At 39.7% G+C, this 26541-nt stretch overlaps 1 protein-coding gene across 1 annotated transcript in view; it reads right to left on the bottom strand.

Moving 5' to 3' along the window:
• Positions 1–2532: 2532 nt before the first annotated feature.
• Positions 2533–26541, bottom strand: part of LOC122564795 (multiple epidermal growth factor-like domains protein 9) — a 320435-nt gene continuing 296426 nt past the window's right edge. Inside the window, exons 5-6 of the mRNA XM_043720030.1 lie at positions 8926–9189; positions 2533–5177 (exon numbers count right to left, since the gene is read on the bottom strand). Coding sequence (XP_043575965.1) covers positions 4705–5177; positions 8926–9189 — 737 coding nt within the window. The 3' untranslated portion in view covers positions 2533–4704. The remainder of the gene's footprint in view (positions 5178–8925; positions 9190–26541) is intronic.

Here is a 26541-nt window from a genome sequence, read left to right on the forward strand (position 1 = left end):
TATCTTGACTGTGAGGGATTCATATGACATGGCTTCCAATAGTTCAGTTTTCGTTTTCAATAAAGGTACTGCTTCTTTACTCTGCCATTTTTGTCACATTGAGAGAATCCTGAAAATGATGAACAAAAAAACCCCAGAAAAACCACAACTTTGTTTAAACCTTTTTTATTTACTGGCCATCTTTCACTACGTTGGTAATTACAAGAAAGAATAAGGAAATACAAAACAATATAAGCGCTGGGAATTAAATTCCTGTGATTCTGTGTCCATCCACAGGATTTTTTATTAATGATTTGAGTTATGGGGCAGTGGGGTAGGTGGTTGGGACACGGGCAGGAAGCATTGTGTATCTATTGCCGTCTTTTCATTTTTTTGTTTACTCCACCTATGACTGTGCATCATATTGCAAGGTTGCTCTGTAAGAACAGTTATTGCAGATATATGTGGAGTAAATAAGTCAATTTATTTGTGCCAATATCAAACACATGTTTTAATATAAGTTCAGTTTTTTGATAATTACCAAAGACAGCTTGACTAACATGGTCAGGAGATGCACTCATAGTTCTGAGGCTAGAAATATTAGAACATAGAACAATAGAACAATACAGCACAGAAAGGCCCTTCGGCCTCTGTATCTGACAACACAGGCTTCAGAAAATCTGAAATAAAACCAAAATGCAAGTTTTGTGAAGGTTTGTAACTCAGGTTGAGGTTTAGGATGTAGGTTTGCTCGCTGAGCTGTAGGTTTGATATCCAGACGTTTCATTACCTGGCTAGGTAACATCATCAGTGGCGACCTCCAAGTGAAGCCTCCTCTTCACTTGGAGGTCGCCACTGATGATGTTACCTAGCCTGGTAATGAAATGTCTGGATATCAAACCTACAGCTCAGCGAGCAAACCTGCACCCTCCCATTAGACCAAAATTCTGGAGATACTCAGCTATTCTCCACATAATGATTTTTATGGAACCTCTCTATTTAAACTCTCATTGATTAACTTCCATTTCTGAAACATAAAATGACATTAATAAACAGAACAAGCCATACATATCTAAAGGAAATGGTTATGCCTGGATAGTTATACACATTTCAGGTTGAAAGTGACTCATCTGTTGAACAGTTCTTAGGAAGAATAATTGATTTGAAAAATTGACTCTGTTTTTCTCTGTCCACTAAAGCTACCAGACCTGCTGAGTTTCTCCGGAATGTTTTTACTTCAGTATAACTGTCCAGGTGTAATCATTTTCATTTAAATAGCAGTCATAAATGAAGATATCAATGAAATATTGTATTATTATGCATTGTTCTGTACATCAATGTCTTAACAGTCTTCCAAAGCAATTGATCAGATAGCAGTGTAGCCCTTTGATTCCCATGACAAAATGAAAATCAGCAATTATTACACAGATTTTTAAAAAATTACCACTTGATTCACAAAATGATGTATTGTAGAAGTGGATCTGGAATTAACTGGTTTGCAAGTTAGTAGCTGTATTACTCCCACTGCTTCTTACTGGTTGCTATTGCAGAATTGGAGGCAGCATCTCCTCCGGTATCAACCTTCGGAAACGTATGTTACCACTAACGTTCGGTGAAACTTAGCAACATGTTAAATTAGTGTTGAGAAGCCAGCATCATTTTAAAGGTTTTATATTTTTTATACATTTAAATACAAACACCTAACATTCAAAGAAAGAAGTCTGTCCTCAGTCAATAAACATCTTTAAACCCACATTCTTTCTAAATACAAGTATTTACAAATTTTGTTGCCTTATTTTATAAACGTGCCTTGTAGCAATCAGTTTGCATGATCTACTGTACAATGAAAGCAAGTGCTTAACCTGCTCTAACTGGTTGTACTTCCCTCTATCTGGAACCATTTAAGATTTCTTTAAAGAAACTAATCAAATGGCTTCAACACAAATGGATAATGAACCTGTTTATCACATAACTGTACACCTTCAGGGCTGAAGACTGAACTATTATAAACATAACAGTCCACAAAACATTGAAACTAAGGCATATTGAATGTATTCTAACCCTTGAGCAACTGTTACATGCAGCTTCATATTTATGAACACTGAAGAGAATATATTTTGCCTACATTCCCGTGTGTTGAGGATCTGAATAATATCTGTCCAATACTGTTACTCCAGAATATCTTTTACAATATATGTATCTGTTCCTAAGTTGGACTTTTTTGTGTTTAGTGAACAAACTTGATTGGTTAACAAATGTTGCACGTGAAAACTTGTTGGGCAACTGCATAGGTATTTACATGAAATCTGAAAGCATCTTCATTTTCCATTTCCATTGCTTGGAAATCACTGCAAGACTGTGAAGGCCTAGCTTGCCATTCATAACTATGGATTAAAGAGAAGGTGTAGGATTCAACTTGAGCCAAAGTTAAAACAGCAGAGGGTGTATGCTTGCTGATAAAAAGCTGTACAAATTTGTTCATGAAATTCTTAATTGCCTTATAACTAATAATTACAGGGCAGCACATTTTGGGAGATATGTCAAAGGTTATAATCTAGAGGTGATTCACTACAATGATATCAGGATGAAAGACCTCACTTAACTGGAGAAACTAGAGAAATGGGTTGTTTTCCACTGAACAAAAAAGTTCAAGAGGAGATTTGGTAAGAATTCCAAATCAGGACGGGCTTGAATAGAATAAGAAGAAATAATGGCAGAAGGGTAATTAGGCTGGGCTAGGATTGAGAAGAGAGACAAATGGTAGCTCTCTTCACAAGTACAGTGAGCTAAATGCTAAGCTACTTTGCTGTATCATTCTATGGCAGTGAAAATGACAGTAGAAACAACATACAGCAAGGCCACAGAAGAATCTGGATATCTGGACAAGATTGAGTCAATGTAATCGGAGCAAGTGAAGGCAGGAGGTGATGTATGTACAGCTTTTCTAGAATTTCTTGTCCTGAAGTTTCCAAGCAGAATTTTAGCCTTAATGTGACAAGCACGAAAGGACTTTGACAATATAATAAGAGTAAAGGCAGGAGATGTCCTGTGTGATAGAAGTAAATGGTTTCGCTGATGGAGCCATCAAATATGTAAGTGTGTTTAATTGAAGAACTATATGAGTTTAAGTACCAGACAAAAGGTTGTGTTGAGGTAAATTCATTTTTAAAATTAAACAAAGAAATGACTTGACTGATATCAAAGAAAACCACGGAAAGTATTAGCTTAAAACATCTACATCACAGGAAAAGATCAAAGAGTACTTCAATTTTAACCTCTTGTCCTTCATTGATACTGAACCTCTGACTAATAATGACACTTAAGTCTAGGTCAGAGTTTGTGTTGTCAAATCTCAGGCCTCCCATTTCCAAAGGATCCATGAATGAGATGCAGTAACTACATGCAGTTAAAATGCATGACGTTGGAATGGGAAAGCTCCATTGACTGAGGCATTTTCTGGGTCTGCTGTAGTGACAAAGTGGATAATGCTGAATCTATACAGGAAGAAAATCAAATTCCTATAAAATGGCAGCCTCTCAGTTAACAAGTGGTCCCTCAGCTTGTTATTGCTTTTCACCATTCATTCTGAAGAACCACAAACTCAAATTAGTATAACTTCAGGTAAGAGAGTCTATCATTTCTTCTTGCTGCAGTTTTTTTGGTGCTAGACTGGCAAACTGATCCAGATTCACTGGCTCATGACTTTCTCTGCACCCCAACCAGAACTTTACTTTTTGAATTAAGACTGTTAGCAAATCTAGTTACATGGAATTGGATAGAGTGCTGCAGGTTGTTAATGGTCCTCTTCTTATATCAAATTAAAGAAATCATTAGTGAGATTAGCTTGTGTTCTTAATGTACTTTGCAGAAATTTGCAATTGCACTAAACCATTCTCTGGTCCTATATGTGCTTATAATTCTCAAGTAGAGGGCCCTTTAAGGCTGTAGTTTATCAGTTGGTTCATGACTGTACCATAAGAATTTACAATAAGCAGCCATTTTGATACCATTAGATATGAGCTTGCATATGGCAGATGTGACCAGACGTTACGAAGTCACTGTTCATTCAGCTTTTTGCAGTAAGTTCAGGAATGGTCACGAGAACATAATGCTGACAGACAGCGCTACCTTGAGAGATAAGTGACCAGACTACACATGTGACATTGACAGCTGTACCAATGCAATCTCCATTGGAAACATGTTGGCCCTCACTTGATTATTGCCTTTGTCCCTTGGCAACCATTTGTAAATGTCTGCAGCTTAAAAGCTAGAGTCCAAGAGTTTTTCATCTAGTCCTTGATGAATAATTCAGTCATCTTGTATAAAACTAATACCCCAATCTCTCAGCAGCAGAAGTCTTTCTGTCACACTGTGATGCACAATACTGCTATGTTCCTTTTGTGTAGGACAAGTCTATTAAATAATCATCCACCTTCTCCATATCGAAAGAGAACTTAATCCTAAACTTCATTGCATGTTAGATTTGTACAAAAATAGAAACTTCTTTGGGGTGTTTTACACTGGTGAATGGAATAAACAAGATGTAATTTCTATCTGTTTCATAGGCTCTTGACTTGTCTCAAATACCAGTTCAGTTCAAGGAAGCAGACAGCTTTACACCATAACTAGTTGCATTTGTAATTTGATTGTTTTATAGAGCAATTTGGCTGCTCAGCCCATTTAATTGTCCTTTCTCCGATCCTATGTTTTCAGTTAATTTAGATTTTATATCTTGTATGAGTTCATTGGCGTTGAAAGAGACAGCTGTCCGTTTGGGACCACTTCAGTTACATCATCCTCAAGCAATCCTGAAACATCAGCATTGGGGATGCTGTCATGGTAACTGCTGAAGCTTATGTTGTCCTCCTTCAGTTCTATGGTCCAGAAAGGAGCATTTAGCTTCCGGTTTCGGTACTCTCGGTAAATGTAGACACCAGCCACAAAACCCATCAGCAGGACGACCACAGCAATAATAACCACCAGTACCGCGATGTTAAACTGAGTCCATGATATTTCAGGTGTCACTGGTTCAGCCGTGCTCACTGTGCTCTGAGGTGTGCTCAATAAAGGTGACAGGAACGTCTGAATCTTTGCACTGAATGTATTGTTTGTGACTGAAGTTGACGGGGAGATTGTTGTGCTGGTACTTGCAGTCGTGATTGTTGGGGTGGAGGCTGTTGTCGGCATCGTGGTTATTTCTGGAGATGGAAGGAAAAGGGTTAACGCAAGGCAGAAGAATGTATCAATTTTATATCCCGTACACTACACATATTTATTGTATCATAGGACTGAGTATATCCTCTGCAGAAAAGCAACTCCCATTTCTTTGTAACGGTTTTGTAGTTCTAATCAAAGCCAAATTCTGTTTTGATGCTTCAGTGACCAGCTGCTGTTTAATTTCTGAGGACTGGAATGCAACCATGTTGTCATCTTCAGATGCTGTAACGCAACTGTGGAGGTAAACTCTCCTATTACACACCAATGACTAGGATCTATATTTGCAAAAGAGATTTCCAAAGAAAGGTAGTGCCAGCAATAGGACTCAATTCCATTCATAACAGGAAATACTTTCTACACGAATAAATAAACTCCTTTGCTTGTCCCCACCTCTTCCTAATGTATCATACCAAAACGAATTATGGAATTTCATGCTATAAGTACAGAGTAGCATTAACCCTCTCTTCCACCCCTTCAAACCAAAGTCCACACAGGGAGCTGAATAAGATTCTCTCTCATTTATTTTTAACATGTATATAACTAATTGAGTTTAATGCCTTGAACAGAAACCAATTTTTTCCAAGAGAAATTAAAGTATATCTATACTTATGCTCATTAAAGCCACTTGAAACTAACAAAGAGGAGCAGCATACATTAGTTGACTAGCAACTAGGAATAGTAAAATGTCTTGAGCTGCTTGTTAACATTATTCCATTGTAACAAAATTGTCCATGTTTCTGTAACAATCCTTGCCAATGTTTGAGTCTACAGTGTTTATAAAATCATGAATTGGCAGGTTGTACAATGGATTGAGTCAGTTAGCTATTTGTTTTGAATAATTAATGTGCATTTCAAAGCACAACACTTCATAAAGAATTGATTGCATTGTTCTTAAAATGTCAAATGCTTGTCACTTCATTCTATAGCTCGGATTATGTGCACATTAAAATACAAAATACCTGAAACCAGTTAGCATAGTTGGATAAAGATACTTTTTAATCAGCCTGTTCATGCATGTTAAAATACACTTCTGGAGCAAGTGAGACTTGAAAACAGGCCTTCTAGGGACACTACTATTCCACAAGAGCCCTTGCTTGAGCATACCCAAAACGTGTAGATCTCGTTCTAGATATTTTCCTATTCAACCTGTTCAGAGATGTTAGTTCACACCTCTAGTACAGGTGGGACTAAATCCCAGATATCCTGGCTTGGTGTAGGGGCACTACCACTGTGCCACAAGAGTCTTTATTTAGGTACATCTATGCCATGTAAGCTGAGTTCAGCAGTTTATTTCACTCACTTATTTATTAAAATGGTGAATGTCCAGCAGGTGGTGCCATTTCAGCACCTTTTCAACTGCAATAAAATCAGACATTGTTCTGAAAGGTTACACATTGTTACAAAAGGTTCAATGATGTAAAATAGATTCAAAGGTAATGATCATTGCAGACCATGAAAATCCTTTTGCAGTAATTATCAACCCAAATATTTATTTAACAAAGTGGAAACTTAGCTTCAGCTTGCCATTTCTTATATATAGCTCTGTCAAGTGGATAATAGATCTGATATTGAATTTTGGTTTGATTGTAATGAACTGTATAACTCATTCCTGTTTGTTTAAGCTATAGGGTATCACAATGGAACATTGAAATTAATAACTTGCAAGAAAACATCTAATATCTTTTAGAACTATATGAAACTACTGTCCTGCTTAACCTAAAATCTAACAGCTATTGAAAGATAACTGGATGTTAAAACGGAAATAAGTTACACACGTTTTTGTCAATTTTGACTCCATTCAGCAATGAGCCTTCAACTATCTCTTTTAAATTCCCACCCTCCAGTCTGTATACCATCTGCCTCCTTGCTGAAAAATTATCAAAAAATTGAACTATGCTTGTGAAAACTGAGAAGTGAGCTGATGCTGGAGACATAACAATGGAGCAGGCATTGTAATCCTTGCAGCCTTTTCCTCCTGTATTGTCCTCCTGAGCAAAGAATGCAGAGATGAATTTTGGGTGGGGGAAAATGATCAAGTTTGATGAAGTGAACTGAATTATTTCTTTCCTTGTCCAGAGTTTCCATAAGTATTGGTCATACCAAACCAGGTGACAATATTTTTTCCACTGGACTGTAGTATTACAAAACAAATGCATTGATTTGACCTGCTCTCTCCTATTAATGGATAACCTAACTATCCAACTAGTCTACAGATCTGTTGCTTCATTGGTACTTTGTAGATAAAACAGTTATTTTTTCATCCATTGAACAGTGTGCATTAATCCTGAGGTTTGTGGCAAAAGACCCAGATGGAACATAAGGGAAAGATTTTTTTTAAACAAAAGTAGGTTTTTGTTGGAATGCACTATCCGAAAGCTAATTTAATAATAACATTGAAAAAGGGAATTGAATAAATACTTGAAGGGAATATTTTGTAGTGCTACGGGGAAAAGGAAAGTGAGTGGGACTAATGAATACCTTTTCCAAAGGGCCCACACTGACATGGTGATTCTATGCTGCATCATTTCTTTTTAAGTTTTTCAGTGTAATCTCAGTTTTATTTTAGCATGGAGAGAGGGAAGGATTGGGTTAACAGAACATCTGGAGTAAGTTGAAAGATATTAAGCTAAAATGTGGCATTTGATTGTTAAATGCCCTTAATCTGACTAGATCTAGTTGCAGGATTCTGGAATAGAGTGGTGCTGGAAAAGCACAGCAGTTCAGGCAGCATCCAAGGAGCAGGAAATTCAACGTTTCGGGCAAAAGCCCTTCATCAGGAATACAAGCAGAGTGCCTGAAGAGTGGAGAGATAAATGAGAGGAGGTCTTTTACCTAGATCTAGTTGCAGTCATACGGCAGGTTTGTCTTCCTGATGAAGGGCTTTTGCCCGAAATGTCGATTTTCCTGCTCCTCGAATGCTGCCTGAACTGCTGTGCTTTTCCAGCACCACTCTACTCCAGCAGGGTTGTCAGTATGGCTCAGCAGTCTCCTTGTTGTCTCTAGTACTGCTGGTCTAACCAAAACTACTGTATAATGCAAAATAAAATGCAACTCCTAAAACATTTTAAGATTTTTAAAATATGGTCTGAATCAATATGCAGCCATAGTGGCTCTGAGAATAATAGTCTTTCAGATATTTTTGTAGAATGGCTTGCTGATGTCAAGTATTTTTAATAATTCGAGGAGGCAACATAGCAGTCTGACTCTGCATATGAATGGCAGAAAATGTATTTAAAGTGATGCTCATTAGCTCCTTGCGGAGGATTTGTTTACTTATTGACCGATGCATAGAAATCTTTACAAATTAAGCTTCCACACAGACTCCAAGGATCTCATTACGAATCAGCAAGTGTGAGGTGTCCTGTCAAACAATCACTGAAAAAAAGGCTAGGATTTATTGGAGACAATGTGAGTTCAGACATAATTATTAAACATGTGAATTGCCTATGGTGACACAGCACAATGAATAACAATGCCTGGTACCATGATTAACATGGCAACCCCAACATTGTAGCATCAGTGGAGCTGTGCTATTGTAAGAATTCTTAATCCCCATCTCCCAAATGGACTGAAAATAAGCAAATATCTACCCAGCTGTTTTGCTATACACACAACATTGACAGACAATGGGGTCAAGGAACTCATGTGGACTGCACCTGAACCTCTAAGAGCATCTATTGATATACTCTTACTCTCAAGTATTATTCAGTTATTAAACTGGGTGCTCACCTATTTGGCAGCTTCCTGCCACAGGATCTCCTGTGTATCCTTCCGCACATTTCTCGCAGTTAAAGCCTGTTGTATTTAATGTGCAGCTGAGGCACCGCCCGGACTCAGAGTCACAGATTGGTTGTTTGCTCTGTAAATCTATGTTGTTGTTGCATTCACACTTCACACAGATGCTGTCTGAATTGTAGTACCCGTCAGCACACTCCTCACAGTTGGAGCCAAAATAGCCAGGCTTGCACTGGTCACAGATTGCCTCACCTGATACTGTGTGGGGAACACACAAAAAAAAAACAAGATTTAGTAACAAGGCACAGTACTTGAAATCACACTTAAGGTAGCTGCAAACTCCACAGATCTTACTTTCAGAAATCACTTTCAAGTAATATAACATGTATTTATAACTGACTACCACAATCAAGTTCTACAAATCAAAAACGCAATGATACTTGTCTCGTTGTCAAACAGTTACACTTACACTACTGTAATACTCTTTGAAGAGTAATATTTCATTAAAAAGGCTAGCAACACTGACTATGTAGCTCTTCCCTGTGTTGAACTGTTTGTCTAGTTTGCAGGCTTGAGTCCTGGAATGTAAAACCCATAACCTGCTGAATGGCACAAACTGACACAGTTACAGTATTGGAAAAATAGACTGCTACACACCGGGTATCAAGAAGCTCAAGTTGTGCAGTTATTTTAATCAATAGGTTGTGACATGCTATGTCAGAGCTCCATGGCAAATGGGACTTGAACCTAGACCACCTGAGCCCAGAGGTAGTGACAATTCATCTGTGCATAAGAGCCCTCCATGTGTCTCAGTTTGTTTAATATTAGAATTCACTGACATCAATTCAACAGATTAAGTCATTGTCTTAACCTGCTGTATAGCCATAGTCACTGAACCACTCTGATCTGTTCTAATACAAACAGATTGGTAAAAATCTGATTCCACATGTCTGCTGGATGTCTGAGCTGCCATTGGCTGATGACGGAATGAAGTTTAATGTCGGAAGTGGCAAAATCTCCACCGAGATCACAAAATCTTTGTGGGTGACTTTCATTGAACTTGTCCCTCAAATCTCAGCAAAGTGGATCTTTTACAGTTTGTTATGTAATGTGTTCATCTCATTCTATTGGACATCAGATGCCTCTTCATTTCTACATAGGTATTCTTTATCAAAAATGTTTGATTCTAGATGTTTCTGCAATTGGATAGATCCAACACACGTCTGGAAAAATAATAAAGTAGAACAAAGAACTGTGAATGCTTGAGATCTGAAACAAAGACAGAAATTTTTGGAGAAACTCAGCAGGTCTGTAGAGAAAGCAGCGTTAATGTTTTGAGTCCATTGACTCTTCTTCAGAATTGGAAATGCAGTTTATTGTAGATATGTAACTTCAAAAGATGCATCATGAATAAGTATTAAATTGGTTGTCATTCTGTTAATTTAGGTGAACTAATACATTAACGGCAACAGCTAAAAGCAATGTTGAATCTCTACTCTCCCCAACAAAAACGGTCAAAATCCATGTAACAATTTATGCTCTTCTTCAGTATTCACTGTCAAAGGACTAACCGTTACACATGGGCTTCAAAACATATGGCCAGAATTTTCCCATATTTTTGGCTGGATTATTTTCAGGATGTTTCACAGAACCATCCTGGTTCATGGCAGCTTTTCTCACACAACCTTCTGCTGCTCACTTCATTCATTGTGTGTTCAGGCTTCACTGTGCTTTCTCAGCTGATTGTGCAGCAGCAGAGGTGCAAGTGCTCGTTGCTGCCGGGACCTTGAGCTATTCACACTGCCCGTGTCACATTTAAACCATGGCCTCACACCACTTCAACAAGCCAGGAACTGGTCTCCATGCTCAGATCTCCTCAAGATGCCTCAGAAAGGGCACTGGCCATAGTTGGGAGAAAGGGACCTGAGCTGCTGGTGGATAGGGTGCTGGACAGGTGAGCTCTCCTTCACTCTGTTTCACTGACAAAACAAAAGCCAGCCAGCCTGCCTGGACCCAGACAGCCCTTTTGCACATCAAGAGAAATGCACAGCAGAACTGCAAGAAGATTAATGGCCTTCCATATTCTGTAAGAGTAAGTGTCACCAACTTCTTCCTGCTGCGAGTTTTGAGAAGATTTGTAGCTCAGGTTGAGGTTCTGGATGCAGGTTGCTCGCTGAGCTGGGAGGTACATTTCCAGACCTTTCATTACCCTACCAGATAACATCTTCAGTGGGGCTCAGGCGAAGCAGTGTACATGATTCCTGCTTTCTATTTATATGTTTGGGTATCTTTGAGTTGGAGATGTTATTTCCTGTGGTGATGTAATTTCCTGTTCTTTTTCTCAAGGGGTGGCACATGGAGTCTAACTTGATGTGTTTGTTGATAGAGTTCCGGTTGGAATGCCATGCTTCTAGGAATTCTCGTGCATGTCTCTGTTTGGTTTGTCCAAAGATAGATGTGTTGTCCCAGTTGAAGTGGTGTCCTTCCTTATTTGTATGTAAGGATACTAGTGAGAGAAGGTCATGTTGTTTTATGGCTAGTTGGTGTTCATGTATCCTGGTCGCCACCAAATAGCCACAAAACGACATGACCCTTTCTCACTAGTATCCTTACATACAGATAAGGGAGGACACCACTTTGACTGGGGCAACACATATATCTTAGGACAAGCCAAACAGACATTCCTAGAATTCCGAGAAGCATGGTATTCCAACCGGAACTCTATCAACAAACACATCGAGTTAGACTCCATCTACCACCCCCTGAGAAAAAGAACAGGAAATGACATCCCCACAGGAAATGACATCTCCACAGGAAATAACATCACCAACCCAAAGAAACCCAAACATATAAATAGAAAGTAGGAATCATGTACGCTGCTTTGCCTGAGGCCCACTGAAGAAGTAGGGTGACGAAACGTCTGGAAATGAACCTCCCAGCTCAGCGAGCAACCCTTCTTCCTGCTGCCTCACATTCATCCCAACTCACCTCCCACCAAGTCTAATAGTCTACAACTCTCACCATTGCACCTTCACTCAATATCTCCAGCTTACCTCATCGGCCACACCTCCACCCACAACCCCAACCCCAACCCCTCCTGCCCTCTGCATTTCCTACTCTGTCACTACCTCTGTTATCCACTTTCATCTCCCTCAATACCCCCTTGTGTCTCATTGCAGGATGAAAGTAATTCAGAAGCAGATAGAGAGGACCAGGAAGAGTGTGGTTGACATTCACAACCTCATCCCTTGTAATCAGATCCTCGGGATGGTTACAGAAGACGGTGACTGTTGTTATGTGAATGCTGAGACCTGCATGTTGAGGTAATGCAGTAAGCTTCATGGTGCTGTGTTTTGCTGCTCTCCCATTACCAGCATTATGAATGTATTTGTAGTATGCTTAAGCTTCTACCACAACTGCACAACTCATGGTGTCTCTTGTTGTATCATCAGTAACACCCACACCTATCAGAGGTTATCCCAGCAAAGTTGCCTCTTGCACTTTCCACCAGCTCAGAGGTTTTCTTCACTAAGTACTTATCCACATTCCACTCATGATCCCAATGTGGTGAGCCTATCACTGGCATCTTTCCTTGCTGGCTGAGGGAGAAATACCCTAGGTTGAAGGACTGGGAGGACTACTCAGCCCCAGGCATGAGAGAACCCCTTATGTTAGCCTTTAATAACTTCATGCAAATGCGCAGACACAGTCTTGAGAGCAGCAGGCAGGTTTGTCAGAAATACTCCATAAACTGGATTAAAGAATGGAGGAGTCCAGCAACATTAATTGTACTGTGTTCATTCTGGCAAGATGTCTCAACGGACAGGTGGGTGGGCACCTCGAAAAGCCAAGATCAGCAGAGAGCTCCGTGACTGCCATAGGTTCAGACAGACCTACACTCCATCAGATTGCCCACTAGCGGTCAGCTTCAGCAACAGGGATGAGAACCGCTGATCTCACTCGAAGTGGATATTCCAGTCAAGAGGACAGGGTGACGCTAACAGACACCCAGACAAAAGAGGGACCACACACAGGCCTTCCCCTCCCCCCTCCTTTAGAAATCTCCTCTCAGGACACAGCAGGAACACTTGGTGCTTTCTTGACTCTACTCATTTGAGAAATACAGCCAAGCAGAGTGAGCTTACATTCAGGCATGACACAATGAGCATGCTGGGTCCTTTGACCAGAAATATCCCCAGGGTTGTCCATCTAAATTGTTGAGCCTGACAATGGGAGGGCAGGAAAACAAAAATGCTCTGAGGCATGTAGATAGCACAGATGACACATCACTGTAAATACAATTTCACATAACATTTGTAAATATTTATACAGGCCTCAGACTGACGGACCAATAATCATTGGACTGGTTGGGTTTGACCTGGAGAACTGATTATGGCCCAGTCCCTGGCTGAGATTGACACAGATCTCTTGACTCTGATCACACCAACTGACCATGGCCAACTCCCTGGCTGAGATTTGACGATGCCCCTATACCGAGTATGGCAGCATTTCCTGATTCATTATAGTCCTTGTACACTCTATAAAGGACTATTTTCTTAGACTTTCAGATGGTTATTCAATTGTAGCAAGCACAATGTTTTTTGCCATGTAAGCTGCTGCGATATGCTTTGGGTGTGTCCTTGGTGTAGCACAATGCTAGAAAGCAATGTCTGCCCCCTTGACTGTTCAGTGTTGGCAGCCATGATAAGCTGCCTGGCTTTCTACCTACGCTAAAAAGCAAGTCAAGGCAGAGATGCTGTGAGTCTGTAAGTTCTCAATGAAGTGGCAAAGACCTAAAAGGCAAAGAACAGCAATGATACTGTCAGTGTCCATTGTAAACAAGCACCAAGAAACAGAGCTAACAGCCATGACACAATTGTGTGGCCCTGCACACAGAGCAACCCGAGGGGAGCACTTCAATGTAAGGTGTCAGTGAGCATCAAACTGCAGTGGTGGATTCCTGAAGTGCATTGTGGGCCACAATGATGTGGTAAGGCTGGGGCTTTGCTGATGCCAACATCCAAGACTGAAGGATGGAAGTGGCTCCTACCCATGGTGGAAACAATAAAACGTTGATGAATGGAGCTTAAAATGGAGGACTGGAGAAGTAAGCATCTGCCAGGGAATCAACCTGAAGTCAAGTTCAGAATTGGCGCCATCAGCTTTCTCACCAGTGCATGGAAGAAATACAAAATGCGGATGAATGAGATGAGATTAGCCAATAATGAGGTGCAAATACTTATAAATAAAGTGCTCATCTTGTCTAACTTTTTAAGTCTTAAAAGGAAACTCAGTTAATTTTTCTCTATGTTGAGAATCATATTTTTCCATTCTCACTAGATTCTTGTACTTACCTACCTCTGTCCACATTGGTCAAGGGCCAGGAAGATTCTGTCCTTTATGTCTTTAATCTTAAAATATTAAATAGTTGTATTATGTTTGAATCAGGTAGTTACTCTTTTCATAGATTTCATAGAATCCCTACAGTACAGAAAGAGGCCATTTGGCCTATCAAGTCCACACCGACCTTCCAAAGACCATCCCACCCAGACCCAACCCCCACCCAGTACCTCTCCCTGTAACCTCACATTTCCCATGGTTAACCCATCTAGACTGCACATCCCTGGATACTATAGGTAATTTAACATGGCAAATCCACGTAACCTGCACATCTTTGGACTGAGTGGGGAATCTGGAGCACCCAGAGGAAACCACACAGACATGGGGTGAATGTGCAAACTCCACACAGACAGACAGTTACCCAAGATAGAATCGAACCAGGGTCCCTGGCGCTGTAAGGGACTACTAATCAATAAGCCACCATGCCACCCCAATGTTGAGTATTTTCTTTGGCTTGTGAACTGAAATGAAGGCAATACAATGGCAAAGTATGATTCCTAATACAGTTTCCCAAAGTTTTTATTTTCACTTTATTAAAAGGTAAAACACTGTAAAGCAAGCACACTAAATGCTTTTAATTGTGTTGTTAATATTCATTAACAAATAGAGTTTATTTCTTAGCTCTGGATCAAATAATAGCTTTGCAATTGGTGTGTTTTTCAAAGTGGGCAGAGCAAATCTCCAGAGAGCCAAGCTCTCTAAATTACTGACTAATGAACAAATTGATTCAACAACTGGATCTTTAAAGATCACATGGCCATCAGTTTGTCTTCAAAGAAAATAAACAATGTTTCAATAAAAATAGTGAACTAAAATGCACCATTACTGCGATGTGCCTATTCATTTTAGGTCAAAGCTGAACTGCACCATAATGCTATTTATAGTCTTTTCCTGCACCATATCTCCTGAGACTTGCAACATTGTTTGATGCTGACACGTGATTCAAAACGTGAAAAATATTCAATCCCTGATACCTAGAGAAATTCACAAAAAAGTTAAACTAAGTCAGTCCACATTGAGGAAATGCCATTTTTGGATTAAAGAGTAGTTTTGCCTCTGTAGTCACTGCAGTGATTGTAATGAGTCAGCCAAGTGGACCTCACAGAATATGAGTTCCCTGATTGGGGCGATTAACCTGGTCCAAACAGGGAGCTCTGGCTGACAGATATAAACAGGAGCGTCAGGGGTTCTGTTCACTCTAGGAGCTGGCTCTGAGCTAGCTGGGTCAGTGACATGTATTATGCATGTGTAAATAAAGGGGGACTTGGTGATGGGATAGTGGTCTTTGTGGAGTTATTTCAGTCACATGTCCAATCTGGCATGGCATCACACTCTTTGGCAATCGATGCTGAAGTTTATGTTTGAATTTTGAAAACAATTAATCATACTTTGCCTATGACCCTTGAATGCTTCACTGGCCAATGGAAGGCAAATGGGCCCCTATCAGAACATCTATTTTGACTGAAAAACCTAATGCATTTGATGCCTCTTTTCCACACTTCTGTAATGAAGCCAGCTCCATTAATACAGTCAAAGAAGTCCAAAAGAATACTATATGACATGTCATGGACAGTTGAAATGAATTCACAGTGTTATGATTGTAGTGCACATAAACTATCAATATTCAACTTGCATTGATTGAATTTAACACAGAATTTCATAGACTACAGATGGTATTAAAAAGGACAATGAACTAAAATGGCTACTGTGATTACCTGACAAACCCAGGCCACACACACAGAATGTACAAAACAAAGCAGAATTACTGAATTTTTGTCAAGAATCGCGGAATCTCAGGAAGATGTCAAGGAATTTGCATTTTTGTTTTACTCACACTTGCATGAAAACTTCACATATTAAGATGAAAGGTTTTCTGAAAAGTGTTCCGTCTGGAAAAGACAACAGAACTGGACTTGACATATACAAATGAACCATCTCTCAGTAGCTTGCTTTCCAATATAAAGCCGAGAGACAGTAACATGGACTGAAATAAATGAGGATATGGAAAGATTGTCACTTCCTCTCAAGTCCCTCTCAGTACTGTTGAAAACACAACTTGAGAAGAGCAGCATTATTCAGCCTTCCTGCTAATTTTATTTTCTTCTTTGTAGGTCTCCAAGGCACAGGTGTGGTATTGTCAATGTTAGAAGGGGCATCAGCACACCGATCACCATGTGCTGGACCTCTGAGCTGGTGCAGCTTACAGGAACTGCTGTCACTAACTCAGAAATTAAGACTATACAAGCTTCACCACTCCTGAGGAAAGAGGGCAAAAATTAAGTGGTTGGGACCCAGGATTCATTCTGGCAATTCAGAGACTCTGAAAAACAATAATCCTGTACATGTATGTACAATGAGATGGTATGCCCTGAACATAAAGAGTCGGTCAAATCCAACCCAGCCAATTATCACCCCATCAGTCTACTCTCAATCATCAGTAAAGTGATGGAAAATGTCATCAACAGTACTATCAAACAGCACCCGCTCAGCCATACACCCTGTTTCAGCTCTGCCAGGGGCACTAAACTCCTGACCTCATTACAGCCTTGGTTCAAACATATACAAAAAAGCAAAATTCCAGAGGTGAGGGGCAAATCACAGCACTTGACACCAAAGCTGCATTCGACAGAGTGTGGCATCATGAAGCCCTTGCAAAATTGGAATCAATGGGCATCGGGGGAACACTCTGCACTAGTTGGAGTCATACCTGGCACATAGGAAGATAGTCATGGTTGTTGTAGGTCAGTCATCTCAACAGGAGTTCCTCAGGGTAGTGTCCTAGGCCCAACCATCTTCAGCTGCTTCATTAATCATAAGGTCCAAAGTGAGGGTGTTCACTGATGATTACACAATGGTTAGCATCGTTTACGACTCCTCAGATACAGTGTTTAAATGGATCAAGATCTAGACAATATCCAGGCTTGGAATGACAAGTGGCAAATAACATTTGTGTCACACAAAAGCCCGAATATGACCATCACCAATAAAGACAATATAGCCTCTGCACTTTCACATTCAACGCTGTTACCATCACTGAATCCCTCACCATCAACTTCCTGGGGGTTTACCATTGACCAGAAACTCAGTTAGACTCACCACATAAACACAATGACTACAACAGCAGGTCAAAGGCTAGGATTCCTGCAGTGAGTAACTCCCCAAAAAACTCCTGACTCCCCAAAGCCTGTCCATCATCTACAAGGCACAAGCCAGGAGTGTGATAGAATACTCTCCATTTCCCTAAATGGGTGCAGCTCAAACAACACTCAAGAAGCTTGACACCATCCAGAACAAAACAGCCCGCTTGATTGGGACTACATTCACAAGCATCCACTCCCTCCACCACAGTATCCCAATAGCATCAGTGTGTACTATCTACAAGATGTACTGCAGAAATTCACCCAAGATCCTGACAGCACCTTCCAAACCTATGGCCACTTCCACCTAGAAGGATAATGGAAGCAGATATATGGGAACACCACCGCCTGCATGATCCCCTCCAAGCCACTCACCATTCTGATTTGGAAATATATCTTTGTTCCTTCATAGTTTCTGGGTCAAAATCCTGGAATTCCCTAAGTATATTGTGGGTCAACCCGCATCAAGTGGACTGAAGCAGTTCAAGAAGGCAGCTCACCCCACCATCTTCTCAAGGGTAACTAGGGACAGACAGTAAAAGTTGGCTAACCAGCGACACTCACATCCCACAAATGAATTTTGAAAAATCCTCTACTTTCCTAGCTGCCTCACTAGCCCCACATCCATTGTAACCTATGCTTTTTGTGTGTATTTGTTATGGGTTTTTTTGCTGTTTTGCCTTGGAATTTTGAATTGGCTCTCTTTCATTTTTGAGCTGGTTAATTAAGTCTTAATTGAAATATGATAGCTCTCTACTAAAATGGAATAAAATAAAAGTGATATTTGTTGCTATTGACTGAGAGGTGATTAAAAACAGAAGGGAGTCATGACCCCTCCTCAATTGGTTGTAACAAAAGACACGGAGAGAAAGCAGGGTAAGAGTTTGAGGTATCAGTCTTGTGTATCTCAATTTTGCAATGTTCGCCACACTTCCTGTTATCAGAAAGGAAACTCCAGCTAACATTATTAAGCCTGAGAACTTACCGTTTTCCTCAGCACTCTCTTAGTGCTGCAGAATTCCAGTGTAAATGTGGAGAAAGGACCTGCCATAAATTTACAGCAGAACTGAATTTATTGTTCTCCATCAAAACTTTAAACAATTGACACAATCAAGCTAACACTCACTGTATAGTATCACACGCTAGCTGATAGGAAAATGATGAACTAAAATAGATGAGCTTCTGGAAGCAGATTTAATTTTCATGGTTGCAAGTATTTGTGAAAGATTGAAGGAGTAAAGTATTGGCATTTTATCATGAGGAGCAGTATTGTTTTGTATATTTGAAAGCCCTTCCCTGTATTTGTAGTGCAATACCAGAGACTGCAAATCTCTACATATTCCTTTAATTATGAGGCAACCAAAATCATTTAAAAATGTTGCTTCTCCAAACCCCACTTTTTAAAATAAAAATCCAATCCGAGAAGGTTGTTGTCCTTTTGTTAATTAATTCTAGAGTTTGGCATGAATGCATTTTGCCTAGGATGACACTGAGGATTCTCAGATAAATGCTGCTACAGATAATAAAGACCAGCTAATTACACAGCCATCAGTATCTCGAGCCATTTCTGAACATTCCCCAACTGACATAGCCAAATATGCATAATTATAACCTATTCCAAAGCTCGAAGAGCCAATCAACTATTAATGACTGTCAGAGGGGTCAAGTCACTTTAATGGCACTTTCAAAATGGATATTCAACCAAACAAAATCTAAATGTTGCATTTTAAAAACAGAAATTTATTAACCCCTGATGATATTAAGCTTATCACCCAGAGTAACAGATTACACTCGGCTGATGGCTACAGCTGTAAATGAACTTAATAGCAGCATAATTACACAGAGAGAGAGAACATGGAAAACCAAGTGTAATTATTGAAATTCAGACATTCACACTAATTTACTTCACCTTGATCATAATGACTGCACCTTTTTTCACTGCATTTACTGCTGAAGCTTCTATATTTTCTGCTATGATTAAATCTAAAATCAGGTTTGATTAGTTTCTGATGTTGAATGTGCTGTAAGCATATTTTACTCCCTGGTTTTCTTCTCCTCCTCCAGGGATTGATCACAGGTGATGGAGTACAGTTTTCCACAGGTACTAACGTCCCTCTAAGAGTTAAAGTTGTCTCTTACTGACTTAGGTTATGAAGCAATCATTTGAAGGATGGGCAAAACCTTGAATAAACTAAGATAAAAGGTGATTGAAAGCTTGATGTAAAATGCACTCATTCAAAGAACTCTTCGAGGACAAGGTGATTTTAAAATTTGAAGTAAACCCAAGACAACACTAATGCCAACGACATGGAGTTCCACCCATGGAGGAGGGTGGGGAATGGAATTGGGGAGAGGTGGTAACAAGTTTTCTGCTGCCGGATTTAAAAGTTAACAACACTTTAAGGGGAAAAACTGAATGGAGAAGAGCAGAGTGTTGCATTACCACTAATGGCTCGAGAGCTGCAGGGTGTTGAGAATATCCAGGATCACGAATGCAGTTGTGGATATGTGGAAGACACTGCTTGAAATGAAATGCCTCAGTCCACATGAGATGTTGAATGAGGAGACAACTGAAAGTTTCTCTCCAAGAAATGTATTGGCAGAAAGCTTTTCAAACATATTTCATTGCTCCTGGTAAAGTAAAGGTTATGGTAAAAATATAACTGATGTAGGTGAAGATTGTCTAGAGACACCTTGTTTTCCTCAGCTACGAAGGATTTCTCATTTGGGGCATGCAAAAGTATATGAACTGGATTGATAAAAGAAACATGATCTTTTTCAGTTGCTTAAAATAGTGATTTCCAAATATGCAAATGTTTCCTCCGATACCACTTTATATAATTAATCATTCTCCATTTCTAGACCACTTAAAGATCAACTAATAAAAAAAATTGAAAGGTGTACTTAAGAGAGTGCTAGGTAAACCCCTTCTGGAGATAAAACAAATAAAAGGATGTGCTGATTAGGTGAGATGAAAAAGGGGAGGAAAGAGGGTTTACATGGAGTACAAATCAACTAGATGGGCCAAATGATCAGTTTCAATGCTGAAACATACAGGATTCTTAAGGAGCTTAATTGGATATATGTTGAGAGGATGCTTTCCCTCATTGGAGAGTTTAGGTCAAAAGGTCAATGTCTCAGAATACAGGGGCACCAATGTAAGACTGAGGTGAGGAGGTATTTCTTCTGTCAGAAGGTTGAGAGTCTTTGAAACTTCATGCCGCAGACAGCTGTGGGGGTAGAGCCCTTGTGTATATTTAAAATTGAGGTAGATAGATTCTCCATCAGTAGGGGGCTCAAGGGAAAATGCAGGGAAGTGGGCATGAGGCATGTCACATCAGTCAATATCCTACTGAATGGTGGAGAAAACACAAGGGACTGAACAGCCTACTCCTGTTTCTATTTCTTATGCTTTAAATTCTGTTACTAAAAGGTGGTCCAAAGCATTAATGGCAATATCCTGGTCCAAAATAGATAGCTACCCATTCAATCAGTCTGAGGATATGCTATTTATTTCAAATGTGTCAGTAACGTTATTAGGTTAGTGGATAATAGTTTTTATGGTATTATTTTATCAAAAAAATCAGATCAAACATATTTTACTCCTACCCTAGGTTTTAAACTCTTGAATGGGATGTAATGGCAAAACAAATATCATTATAGCCATCATTTGTTTCCTAATTAGCTTCATGTTGGTACAAACAATGAAGAATGTCGCCTGTATATTACTGCTTTCTCCCACAAATTAAGAAACTAGGTAATTGTGCGAGTGGAGAGGTTTTGGATGATATAAAAGCTCATATTACAAAAAATTAAATGCCAGGATCTCTTCTAATGGGAGCCATTATAACTCCTCTCATTTTAAGTTGTCAACATTATACTATCTTGTAAACCTTTGTAGCCATTAGCTGAACTAGAGTACATTCATCATATTGGCAGTTCTTATCACATTTCTTTCACCATATTACATTCCTTGTTGGTGAGCAGCCATTCATTATTCTTTTTATGGCACACTCAGAATGGGATGAGGTGATGTTGCCAGCTTCAATACTCATTCACTGCCACAAGACACAAAGTGAAGATGATGTAAGTGAAACTTCTAATTACAGGTATCTGGTGACTCTTGTTTTCACGACTTTGGCTTTTATGTAAACGGGAGCAGCCCAACTCGCACTATATTCAACCTCACTGAATCTCCCAAAATATTGCTTACACAACTGAGGCAAAATATTGCTTACATAACAGAGCTATGATCTGATAAACTGGGCAAGGCTCAGTTAAAATAATTGGGACGGCTACTTGTTTAGAAATGTTCAATGTTTTCCAGAAAGAAAAAAGCAAATCTTATATAGTGTCTTCTGTAAGCTCAAGATTTTCCAAAGTGTTTTGGAACTCACTTTCTAACACGTGGATATTGTCATCCTGCTGGAAGCACAGAAGATGATTTGAACACAGGAACGCCACAATGCATCAATGTGATCATGACCAGGTAACCTGTTTCTCGTGATGTTTATTCAGGGGTAAATATTGGCTGGGGAGAACTCCTCATGCTCTTTGAGATGGCATCATGGAAACATTTGTATTCACTTGAGTGGGGTCTTGATTTAATGTCTCATTCAAAAGATGGAATAAAGCAACTATCCCTTGTGTTATATAACCTTTTCATGTTGGTTTTAGTCAAGTGCTTTGCAAAATGTGATCTCTTTTCTAGAAAATGTTTGGTTCTGTGGAGTACAATTATTGCGATAATCAACTCCAAAGCTACACAGTCCTAAAAAAAGCCGAAACTTGTAGGCAGTACATATATTTAGGAAGAAATAGTATTAAAGATAAATGCAATTTTAGCAAATGACCTAATTAATATAGTTGCTAGGATACCAATGTCAGGGAATCTGCAAAATATGAATCCAGTTACAATAAAGAGGTCTTTAAGGAAAAGGTATTTTCTGACCAAATGAAAGCTGAAAAAAATTAAATGAGTTCCCCGTTTTTAAAGTCAAAAACAGTTCATAAAGGTTCAGCTCAACATCTCCTTTATCCCTTTTCAAAGCCATGAAAACCCTATGCCATAAGTGAATTTGTGGTATATTGAACTGCATTATAATGATCTTCTACTCCATTCTCTCTAGAATCCATTTAATGTTGCAATGAACTGTTTCCACCAGACTTTGAACTGCAAGTTCAGTTCTTAATCATCTTTTATATATTTTAGATATATTGTCTTGTACCGCAGAGTCCCTACAGTATGGAAGCAGGCCATTCGACCCATTGAGTCCATATCTACCCTGCAAAGAGCACCCTATCTAGACCTACCCCTCTATCGTATCCCAAAACTCTGCAACTCCCATAGCTAATCCAACTAGCTTGCACATCCCTGACACTACAGGGTAAATTAGTGCCAATCAATCTAAACTGCATGTCTTTGGATTGTGGGAGGAAACCGAAGCACCTGGAGGAAGCCCACGCAGACACGAGGAGAATGGGCAAACAGACAGTCGCCCGAGGCTGGAAACAAACCTGTGTCCCTGGCTCTGTGAGGCAGCATTGCTAACCGGTGAGCCACTGTACTGCTCCTAGCTGTAAAGTAGTCACTGGCATAATACTGTTTGAGTAGATTAGATTAGATTACATTACATTAGATTAGATTAGATTACATTACATTACATTACATTACAGTGTGGAAACATAGATTAGATTAGAGAATTGAACCCGGGTCTCTGGCGCTGTGAGGCAGCAGTGCTAACCACAGTGCCGCCCACAAAAGTCTGATTGCATGAAAAAGGACAATTATGTTTTCCAAAGTACCCATCCAGCTTGGCCACCTTTGCAATTTTCTCATCTTATTGCCAACTTACATAGATATCATATATACTCGTGTATAGGTCGAGGTTTAAAGACCATTTTTTTAAAGCTGACATTAGGGGTTTGACTTATACACAAGGTATTGTTTTCGAGGGGATGAAATTCATGCTTGGCATGAGTTAAAAAATGGACAAACAAAAGCCAGATCTCTATATAAAATAATGAACAACAAATGGAAAAAGAATTATGACCATTACTGAATATTTATCTACAAAATATATGTTTCCATTCTGCCTGCTACGGTAGAATAGTACTATCATACCGGGACTGTAAAGTGCATGTAGGTCTACACGTATGTACAAAAGTTAATAGGCATTACAGCAGGTGGTCAGGTTATCTACTGGGGGTATTTGCATGCACAAGTTAAACATATGGATGCAAATATTACATAAATAAATATATACATATACACAGTTATTAACATTCAATTCAATGATTTGAAAATTGCATTGTGCAAATATATACTGGTGCACGTAACACGGGATGATGCAGGTATTGCATTTGAACCAAAAATGTGGAAAACATGCCCTTTAAGGCTGCACATGTGGTCAGGAAGAGACCCCTGAAACACTAGGGTCAACTTATACACGTAGTATATGAAAAAAAGCAGATTTTTTTGGGCCAAAAATAAGGGGTCGACTTAACAATGAGATTGACCTATGCATGGGTATATACAGTACACCAGAAAGACTTAAATCTTCTGAGCATTTCAAATGATCCCAGAACATCCTGAAGTATTTTTGAAATGTTAATTTGGCAGCCTTCCATCTCCAAGATGATGGTTTTCTAAATCGTGGTCAACTCCGTGTTGAAAAGTAGTCGCTGTTGTCATACAGGTAAAGCAACAAAATCCCACAACAGCAATGTAATAAGGATCAGAACATCTATTTTTATGATTCTAATTGAGGGAGAAATATCCGTCTGATCACTAGGGATAAGTCCCCTGGCCTTCAAAATAGTACCAAGGAATATTTACTATCAGCCAGGGCAAGCCATTGGATCTTGGTTTAACCTCTCATTTGAAAGACAACACCATTTACAGTGCAGATTCTAGATCAGAGTGGTGCTGGAAAAGCACAGCAGTTCAGGCAGCATCCGAGGAGCAGTAAAATCGATGTTTCAGGCAAAAGCTTACCATTTACAGTGCAGCACACCCTCAGTGCTGCATTGTATTGACAGCCTTTAATTTTACGTTTTCAGTATGACTAGAATTAGGAACATCATGGAGTGCTACCCAGCAAACCACAACAGACATGCTTAAAAGCTTGTTGATCAGAAGAAGCAAATGTATTAGTTGGTGTTCTACTTTTCTGCTCAGCTACACCATCCTATTGAAGGAAACTTTGCTGACCATCTAAAATATATAATTTATCTACAACAATAAGGGCTCTTCTTATATTTATAGCATGCCTCAAGTAAAATTTGGAAAATTGTCACAAGGCAGTTCAAAGGAGTGCTAGTGTGAAATATTTGACAGCAAGCTACATAAAGACACATTTGGACAGGTCACTAGACATTTAGTGAAAGAGGTAGGTTTAAGGAGAGGAGTCTAGTGAGAGATTTCCACAGCAAATGTTTGAGGCAACTGGAGACTTGGCTTCCAATAGTGATGCAATGGAAATAAAGATTGTGCAAAAGCCACAGAGATTTTGCCAGACCAAACGTGGTCAGCAAGCCAAGCAGTTAAAGAGTTGGAGGCTGAGGGGTGACCTTATAAAGGTTTACAAAATTATGAGGGACATGTATAGGATAAATAGATAAAGTTTTTTTCCCAGGGGTGGGGGAGTCCAGAACTAGAGGGCATAGGTTTAGGGTGAGAGGGGAAAGATATAAAAGAGACCTAAAGGGCAACTTTTTCACACAGAGGGTGGTACGTGCATGGAATGAGCTGCCAGAGGAAGTGGTGGAGGCTGGTACAATTACAACATTTAAAAGGCATTTGGATGGGTATATGAATAGGAAGGGTTTGGAGGGATATGGGCTGGGTGCTGGCTGGTGGGACTAGATTGGGTTGGGATATCTGGTCGGCATGGACAGGTTGGACCGAAGGGTCTGTTTTCATGCTGTACATCTCTATGACTCTATAAGTAACAGAACTTAGTGCATGTTATGATATTTATGATAGGCAGTATTATTAACCTCATCCTTTGGTCTCCAGCATCAAAGATGCCAGTCTTTAGCCAATTTGATTCACATTACATGCTATCAATAAGCACCTGAAGACTCTGAAGGATGCAAAGATTGTGGGCCCTGACAACATTTCTGAAGACTTGTGCCCCACAACAAGTTAGGCTCCTAGCCAAGCTATTCAAGCACAGTTCCAACACTAGCATCTAGCTAGCATTGATCAAAATTGCCCAAGTATGTCCTATACACAAATTCCAACATGGCCAAATACCACCGTGTAAAAGAAGTCATTGCCAGTGCTGTCAAGCAGCATTTGCTCAGGTATAACCTGCTCACTGATGTTCACTTTTAATTCTGTCAGGGACATTCAGCTCCACGCTTCATTACTACTTGGTCCAAATGTAGACTAAAGAGTTGGGCTCCCAAGGTGACGCAAAAGTGACCGTCCTTGATATCAAGGCAGTTGTGACCGAGTGTGGCATCAAAGTGCCCTAGCAAAACTGGAGTCAATCAGCATCAGAGGAAAACTATAAACAGATTGGAGTCATATCTAGCACAACGGAACATGGTGTGGTCATTGAAGGTTCATCATCTCAGTCCAAGGACATCTGTGCAGAGTTTCTTTCTGTAGATATTTTCTGATCAACCAATTCTACAGATGTTCTCACAAATCTCCAGAACAGGTGCAATTTGAACTCAGGCTCATAGTCAAGAGGTAAGGACACTACCACTGCAAAGCATGAGTTCCTAAAAGACCTTTGGAGAGTTACAACAGTTTTGTTGTAACTTTATAGTTTAATACAAAAACACCAGTTTCAACCTTGCCCTTTCCAGAACATAAACCCCCAGTAGGGAGTATTATGGTTTGTTTTCTTTTAATCAACCTGTTCAGAGTTATTATTACACACCTCTGGAGCAGGTGAGACAAAAGTTCTTCAGGCTAATGTCCTAGACCCAACCATCTGCAGCTGCTATGTCAATGAGCTTCCTCTATTGTGAGGTCAGAAGTAAGAATGTTCACTGATGGTTGCATAATGTGCAGCACCATTTGTTACTCAACAGATAATGAACCAGTCCATGCTCA

The sequence above is a fragment of the Chiloscyllium plagiosum genome, chromosome 30 (assembly GCF_004010195.1).
Source record: "Chiloscyllium plagiosum isolate BGI_BamShark_2017 chromosome 30, ASM401019v2, whole genome shotgun sequence".
In the NCBI taxonomy this organism is placed as follows: domain Eukaryota; kingdom Metazoa; phylum Chordata; class Chondrichthyes; order Orectolobiformes; family Hemiscylliidae; genus Chiloscyllium; species Chiloscyllium plagiosum.